Source organism: Trichosurus vulpecula, chromosome 2 (assembly GCF_011100635.1).
Source record: "Trichosurus vulpecula isolate mTriVul1 chromosome 2, mTriVul1.pri, whole genome shotgun sequence".
NCBI lineage: Eukaryota > Metazoa > Chordata > Mammalia > Diprotodontia > Phalangeridae > Trichosurus > Trichosurus vulpecula.
The window spans coordinates 67,253,898-67,262,670 of record NC_050574.1 but is presented as its reverse complement, the minus strand read 5'-3'; the positions used below and the strand labels follow the sequence as shown (position 1 = coordinate 67,262,670).

Here is an 8,773-nt window from a genome sequence, read left to right as displayed (position 1 = left end):
AAGATTTTGAGAAAGCAGCTACCTCACTTGTATAGGGGTCCAGGACAGAAAAAATTAGAGAACCTTTGTCTGAACCATTGCGTTAGAACCTCTGCCATATACTGCTGCTCATGCCCTTTACCATCCTATTTCCTCTATTTGCACATTGCTGTGCTGGAAGGTCAGAGATTTAAATCCTCTGAGGATATCACATCTGTTTCAGATGGGGAAACTGAGGCAAAGAGAGCTTAAGTGGTTTGTTTGCCTGAGGTCACTCAGGCTGCAAAATAGGATTTTCAAATAATGTTCTCATTCTTTGTACCTGGAGGATCTAAGATGAAATACCATGAGCTTGTTCATCATTCCTTCTCTTCGTTTGCTGCTTCTTCTCCTACTTCTCTGACCTTACTTTCTCTGACCTAATACTTCTTCCTCCTCTAATTTTTCCTTAAATGTGGACACTCTCCAAGGTGCTGTCTTCTCTTATCATTTCTCTGTGACTGATGATAAGAGAATGAGACTGGGGATGAGATGAGGAAGAATTTATGTCTCTCTGACAGAGGATAAGGGAGTTGCTGTACCCATGACTGAGGATGGATCAGTTACTGGGTATGGGGACAGTTGATGGACCTTTGAGTGAAGATGGGGAAGTTGATGGTTCTGGGATAACTGGTAAGAAGTTTTATGGATTTATGTCTAATCATAAGTGAATGGCTAGATGAATGAAACAATGACAAAGCATGTTTTAAGTACATGCTTTGGGCCAACCGTGGGGAATACAAATAGAAAAGTAATTCAATTTATGAACTCAGAAAACTCCCATTTTATAGGTGGCAGACAACACATATACATAGGAAGGGTACAGGAACAAGAGAGATGGCAATGCACTTTCTTTAGTGTCATTCCCAGTGATCAAATCATATCCATTTCTGATATTGAACCATTTAGAAGTGCCAAGGACTTTGGTGGCAAGATGTTTCTCTTATGGGTCTTTTGTGGCTGTACCTGCTGAAGAAGTTAAGGCTGCAGCACCTTCAGAAGAAATTGTCAAATCATTTCCTTCCAGGGACTGCTCCCCTGAAGGATCGTTGTAGGAGCAGAGTCGGAAATATTGGTGGTAGTCTGAGGGTGTGGAGTGGTGAGGGATGAAGCTATTCCTGGGGCTCTTAGGAGGAGGGTTCTGGCTCACTTCCAGTGGTTTATGGGGACATGTGGTATTTCAGGCTGTGGAGGTGGCTTGGCCCCTTGGCACATGCTTCTTCCTCTCTCTCCCCCAGACTTTAGGGAAGTTGAGGGCTTAGGGAATTGGAATTGGGAATTTTATGGATTTGTTCCAGGGCATAGGGGAAGCATTGGGGCTGTGACTGGGCTTGGGAGATTTGGTGGATTTGTGACTGAGGGGGGAGGGGTAGGTATCAGTGGATCTGTGCCTGGGTGTGAAGGAGAAAACAGGATCTGTAGCTGGGGAGGTGATTCTTGGATGCATTTTGCTCAGGGCAATGAGAGTGGAGAACTTGATGGATCTATGACTGGGTATGCAGGATGTTGATCAATCTGTCCCTGGGCATAGGGCAAATAATGGACTTTTGAGTAGGGATTAGAGGGTTGGTGGATTTGTTACTGGGGAAAGTGTATTAGTGGGTTTCTTGGTGTGTAGTTTGCCAAATGCCATTGGAGAAAGTCATGCAGGCTTTTGTCTCATTCCAATAGAAGGACCCATCTTTAGCCTCCAAAAGGCCTCTCATGGAGTCAGCAATTGGCCTTGCCTCCTACTTCAAGCAGAAAAATCAAGGTCATCCAGGTCCATGTTCTTCAGCATTCCTTCTCTTCATTCCCTAGTCCTTCTCCTACCTCTCTCATCATGCTTTCTCTGACCCTGAAGTTTTTCCTCCTCTAGATTTTCCCTTAAGATAGGCATTCTCTAAGGTCCTGCCCTCTGTTCTCTTTTCTCTAGGCACTCTCTGCCTTACTGACTTCATCTATTCTGAGACAAATATGAGTAAGATTTTGACTCTCAATTCTCTATCTACAGCCCTAATTGCCTTTCTCAGTATCTCCAGATTCGTGCTGCACCTCTCCACCTGGGGGGATGTCCTGACAATTACTTAGGCTCAGTATATCCAAAACAGACATCCTCATCTCCCTTCCTCTGCAACCCAACAATGAAATTCTCTTTTGGATGTGCCTGTTTCTGTGGTTGATGCTACTATCTTCTCAGTCACTTAGACTCAAGATCCAACATAATCTCCAGATGGGTAATGTATGAAAAGCACTCAACATTGTTAATATTGAATTTTCTTTTTCTGCCTTAACCACCTAATCAGAATCCTGCTGATTCTACCTCTACAACATGTCTAGGGTCTATCCTGTCCCCTTCACCCCCACAGCCCAATACTCTACTTCAGGCCCTCATTGCCTCTCACCCGGGCTCATGTATAGCCTCCTCATTGTACACCCTGCTTTCAGCCTCTCCCATGTGCAATTTGCCCTACAAGTGCCAACTAAAGAGGTCAACACAAAGAGTTTTGAGCATGTCACTTATCTAGTCAGAAACATTCAGTGCCAAAGAAAAAAGCCTAAACCCCTCATCCTGGCATTCAAGTCCCTCCTAGTCAGGTCCAATCCAGTTTTTCATGATCTTACTATAGGAACTATCCACTTAAGTCAAACTGGAGATGTACCATCCTCAATAAAGTCAGGCTCATTGACATAATCTCTGAAATTTGGCTTTAGCTGTTTCCACTATCTAGAATGTCCTCCTTCACTTCTCCCCAAATATGCAAATTCTATTCACCAAGAATCAAAGAATTTCAGGACTAGAAAAGATGTCAGCAACCATCTGGTCCAAACCATACTTGACAAGGAATCAGCATTTCTCTATACATGACAAGTGGTCTTGCAGTCTCAGCATGAAGACCTCTAAAGATAGGGAACCCATTAGCCACAGAAATAGACCATTTCACTTTTAGATAGGAAGTCCTTTCCTGAACTTAGGCTTAAATTTGCATCATTTCATCTTCCATCTATTGCTAAAATCTGAGGCCAAAGGGAACAAGTCTAGCAGTTCATCCATGTAACAACCTTTCTAATAATACTCAGAGAAATCTCTGGTAGTATTGGAATCTTGTCCTTTATAGCCTGAATATCCTCAATACCCTCAACTGATCCACATATGTTTCCACTGATTTTCATATTTCTTAGATATAATTTTATCAGGAAAATTTTTTATCATTATTTGAAATTTCAGAAGAGAGGTGTATGTTCTTATCCAGGGAGTGGCTCCCTCTACCTACGCAGAATGAAGACCTGCCATCCCCTAATAAGCTTTTTCATGAATTTCTGTGGTCTTCCTATTTTACCTTCTAATCAGTCTTAAAGGGGCTGGATTTGATTTCAAGAGTCTAATGAAATAGAAATAGAAGTGGATTTACATCTTAGTTAGACTATTTACTATCTATGGGACATTCAACAAATTACTACACTTTCCTGTGCCTCACTCTCTTTATTGGCATAATAAGGTGGGAAGTATGGATTAGATCATCTCTTCCAACTGTGCATCTTATCATCCTAAGATCTCCCAGACTTGGCAGGAATCTCCTGGAATCCTTCAAGAAATAAATGGAGCTTCCCTCCCTCCCCCCCAAAAAGTGGTGTGTTTAGGAATTTTGTTTGTTCATGAAATTTTAGGTGTTACAGTGGTCAGGGAAAGAAATAACACAACCTCCCCATATTCTGAACATCAGTACAACCCTATTCCCTGTGATACTAAGACTCTTTATGGGATAGTGAAAAAATGGTAAGCAAGAGATTTTGTGGGAAAAGATGTGGAGGTCTTAGAGGGCATGTAAATTCGTCATGAATCAAAAATGGGATATGGCAGACAAAAAAGATAATGTGATCTTAGACTGCAATAAGATGGGACTAATTGCCAGGACAGAGAAGTGTTTGTTTTGCCTGGCCTCAGAGGGTGAAACTCAAGGCAGTAGATGGAAGTTCTGGAGTAGATTTCAGCTTAGCATATGGAAAAGTTTGCTCTAACTTAGACCTAACTAAAAAGGGAAAGAGCTATCAGTAGTGATCTTACAGCAAATGCTGCATTCTTCTTGTTGGGGACACTCTAGAGAAGGCTCTTGCTCAGGTGGGAGTAGCAGAAAGTGCTTTGTGAGGTCTTTTCCTCTGAGATCCTGTAGGAATCAGGGGATGCCCAAATTGGACATAGTGGGGCGCTATGAAACAAAAAAAAAACAGGATACCTCAACTCTCATCCCACCCCCTCTCCTGACTTCATGTATAATATTAAGCAAGGCATCTTCTTTCTTTGGCCTTTGATAGCCTCGTGTGTGAAATGAGGGGTTGGGCCAGATCATCTTTAAAGATCCCTGAAGCTCCAAATTCCATGATTCTGGGATTGTACCCAAGCTCTCAGGAAAGGACTTTTCAATATGGGGTCTTCAACTGAGGAACTCAGATAGCCCTGGCTCCCTCTGATCCAATGCTGAGGTCTCTATATTCTACCATCTTTTCTTTTTCCCTTCCCAGGGCCCTACTGTCTCAATGTTCCCAGCATCAAACCACAGTTCTGTTACTGAGTTTATCCTACTTGGCTTCACCAGTGACCCCACCTCAAATAGGATCCTTTTCATTATATTTCTCCTTCTCTACCTCTGCTCAGTCCTGGGCAATGGACTCATCATCATTCTGATCTGCCTGGATTCCCACCTCCACACTCCTATGTACTTTTTCCTCAGCATCCTCTCCCTGCTGGACATGGGCAATGTCACTATCACAATTCCTCAGATGCTGGTACACCTTCTTTCCATTTCTAAGCTCATCTCCTTTGAAGGTTGCTGGCTGCAGATGTATGTATTTGGTGCACTGAGTCTCACTGAGGGCATCTTCTTTGTGGTCATGGCCTATGACCGTTATATAGCCATCTGCTTCCCTCTGCGTTACATGCTCATCCTCAACTGGGACTTGTGTGTGAGGTTGGTGATAGGGACCTGGGCTTGTGGTTTCTTCTTCTCCCTAGTCCACACCGTTTTTACCATGAAGCTCCCCTTCTGTGGTCCTAATATGGTCAACCACTACTTTTGTGAAGGTCTCTCAGTCCGGAGCCTGGCATGTATGGACAAACACCTTATTGAGGTGGTAGATTTCGTTCTGATCATCTTCATAGTGTTAGGGCCTCTGTCACTCATCCTGGTCTCCTATGTCTGCATCACCATGGCTATCCTCAAGATCAAGTCCACCCAAAGCTGCTGTAAGGCTTTCTCTACTTGTGCTTCCCACCTAACTGTGGTCACTCTGTTCTATGCACCCGTGATATATATCTATATGAGGCCCAACTCCAGCTACACTCCATGGAGAGACAAGTAGATTTCACTTTTCTACAATGTGTTCACTGCCCTGCTCAACCCTGTGGTCTACAGCCTTAGGAATAAGGACATAAAGGCAGCATTCATCAAGGTAGTAGTGAGGAAGAGAGTAGCCTGGTGAGTAGAGAGCCTTGGAATGGACTATTCTTTCCTTTGAATTTTCTTTTTGAGACTGAGTTTTCCTATCTCAGCTAGGCTAGAAGTATAGCCACTTCTCATGGTTCCAACCACACTGGTCATCAGTACCCTTTGACCCCTCCACTTTTGATCTAGGCCAATTTGCCCGTCTCTAGGCAGCCTGTTTTCTCTATCCCTTTTTCCTCCCATCTCCCTAACATAATTGAAAACTTCTGAACTCAATTGATCCACCAGCCTTAGTCTATCCTAATAGCAAGGACGGCAGGTATGTGGCACCACCCAGGCCATACAAGGCCCATCCATTCCTACTGCACTTGGGACCCTGGCTTGTGACCTATAACAGGCCTATAGCACCACCTACCTTCAAGAAATAACCAGAACAAACCCGATTTCACCTTACTCATTATGATCCTCATGGATGGAGAAGGAGTAGTCCTTGATTTGGAATCACTTCTCAGATACATATGCTCAAACTCACCGATCTCCATCTATAAATTGGGGCTGATAATATTTGCTCTTAACTGCCTCACATGATAATTGTAAGGAAAGTACTTTACAATCCATAAAGTGCCACATTTATCTGAGTAATCATAATTAACCAATACTGATGGTTGTAATAGCAATTTAGATTTGAAGAACTTTCCCACCCATTAATATGCCACGTGACCTGCTTACATCAAAGGAAGCCTAACTTATATGTGGTGGGCAGAGCTTGCTGACAGAAAATGGAAGTTATGTCACAGGAAATGCAGAGAGAGAGAGAGAGAGAGAGAGAGAGAGAGAGAGAGAGAGAGAGCAGTTACGGTTGCTAATGGCTGTTATTTGCTGCCTTCGTGATTGTTAGAACTGAACAGGCTGACTTAGCTGTACTGTGAGTTTGTTTTGGGGAAGATTCCAGCAGGAGGTCGGAGAGGTTTTGGGATGGTGAGGCTCCAGGTTGTTATATTGTGTGTGGAATGTTTAATGTTTTACTGCTGTGATAGACTGGATAAATGGCTTGTGGGACATGGTTCTCTGGTGTCTGAATAAATGGTTTACTTCTACTTTCTATGTGGAGAGTCTTGTATACTTTCCAATACAGAACTACATAGGCATTTTGACAATTATCATCTATATTTTTATTATTGCCTTACTGTTCCAATGGTACACAGTTACATGGAAAGAGTCACTCATAAAGTATTTATGGAGCCCTTACTACTCCAGTCTTGTGGGAGACACTAGTGAAGTCCATGAAGTAATGCCCAGAACAGATGGGGAAAGAACTCTTCCCCGAGGAAAACAACTAGAAACAGTACACACGCAGATCCTTATCAGCCAGGGGCTGATGGGAAATGTAGTTTTTCCCACCTGGAAGGAGGAACTGGAAGAGCTCAACACATAGAATCCCTGGAGCATTGGAGCCTCAGGGCTGGATGCCAACAGTGGAAGGCAAGGGAAGGATGGTGCTGCCTTGAACCGAATATAATCATGAGCAAGCAGACCCTAGCCTGGCTCACAGATGCACCTAAAGGCTCACCTACCTGGAGAGAACTGGCTGTCACACTCAAACAGGATGAATTTCTCTTATCTACACTTCCTCCTTTCCTGCTTCATGGCATCCTGGAAAAATTGGGTCTCATACCCTTACACTTGTTTATTTGATGTATGTACTTTTATAATGGGTTCCATTTCAATATAAAAACAAGTTACTTTTCTTTGCACTTTGAATGAGTGTTTGCTATAAACGAGTATACTACAGGGTCAGAAGGAAGGAGTAAAAAGCAAACCTCTGAACAAATGGTCCTACCCTGAACCTCATGGAAATACTGTGTGTTTGTCTCTGTCTCTGTCTCTGTCTGTTTTTCAATCTCTCCCTTTCAATACCTCTTTCAATCTCTCATTCAATTTCCCTCTCTCCTCCTTCTCTTTGTCTCTCTCTCTCTCTCTCTCTCTCTCTCTCTCTCTCTCTCTCTCTTTCCATCCCTTTCTGTCTCTCTGATCTCTCTGTCTCTTGTCTACCTCTCTCTGAAAATCTCTCCCCCTTTTCTCCCTTTCCTTCTCCGTTTCTCTCTCTCTCTCTCTCTCTCTCTCTCTCTCTCTCTCTCTCTCTCTCTCTCTCTCTCCCTCCCTCCCTCTCTCTCTCTGACAAAACAAAAGAGAACCAGCACTCACTTTTTAGCACTCATAGCCTGTGACCATTGTAGAAGGTGTGAGAGAGCCCAAATTCAAATGGTCTAGAACATTTTGGGATGGCTTCATGGTGGGTGGGGGATTTTAGCTGATCCTTGAATGTGTTTGTAGTAGTGGTTGAAAATGGGAACGAATTCTGGAGGTAGAAGGGAAGGTAGAGAAACATAAGCCAATCTCTGCTTCTTGGGAAATACCTGCTTCTCTCTGAGATTTACTTTCTTCATCTCCAAGTTAAGAGGGTTGCACCACATCATTTCAAAAATCTTTTCTAGGTCTAAAGCCAAAGGTTCTATGATCCCTAGCCACCACAGGCAAAAGCAAGACCAGGTAAGAGCTGAAATGGAAGAGCTGGTGAACTTTCATTTCGATTCATCAAATTTATTTTTTGTAAAACACTTGGCACAGTGCCTGGCATATAGTAGGTACTATATAAATGCTTATTCCCTTCTTCCCTCTCCATCCTTGTCCTTTCTCCTACTGAGCACTGGCTGTGGACAGAAATTAGCCCTGCTAAAGATACAAAGATGACTAAAACACTGTCCTTGCCTTCATGGACCTTATAGTCTAAAAGGGGGCAAAAGCTTGGCAAGCTAATGATCCAGGAAAGAATGTGATGAGAGTCTTTGGTGAGCCACAAATTTCATGTGGTTCAGCAGATATTAAGTGCTTGGTATGTGCCTGCCACTGTGCTAGACAACAGACAGAGGAAGACAGGGAAACACTCCCTCTAAGATCACTCTCCCAACCCCCTTTGCACCAGCAGGTTGGGTCCCAAGAGGGGAACAGATGACTCCTCTTCCCAAGATTTTCAAGGTAATGTTGAGAAATGCTTGCTTCTAATGCTATCACTCAGGATCCCCCATTCAGAGTTCTCCATCATAATGGCAATCAACTATTTGACATCAATGAGCTTTTCTAAGGGGATTTTAATAGAGACAAGGACAGAACCCATTCTCTCCTTATATACCCAAAGTCCCTAGGGAAAGTGAGCTCAAGCTTAAAATTCCAATGGAGTTAAACACATATATAAAGAACAAAAAGGGTTGAGGTTTCTTTGTGACTCTTGGCCATGGCAGTCCTTATCTATGTCTGTAGAATAGCCACCAAGTTCA

The 8,773-nt window shown here is 43.2% G+C and overlaps 1 protein-coding gene across 1 annotated transcript; it reads left to right on the top strand.

Moving 5' to 3' along the window:
- The first annotated feature begins 4,533 nt into the window (after positions 1-4,533).
- LOC118839628 (olfactory receptor 2A12-like) lies at positions 4,534-5,355 on the top strand. The gene has a single exon (XM_036747121.1). The coding sequence runs from the start codon at positions 4,534-4,536 to the stop codon at positions 5,353-5,355; it is 822 nt and encodes a 273-aa protein (XP_036603016.1).
- Positions 5,356-8,773: the final 3,418 nt, after the last annotated feature.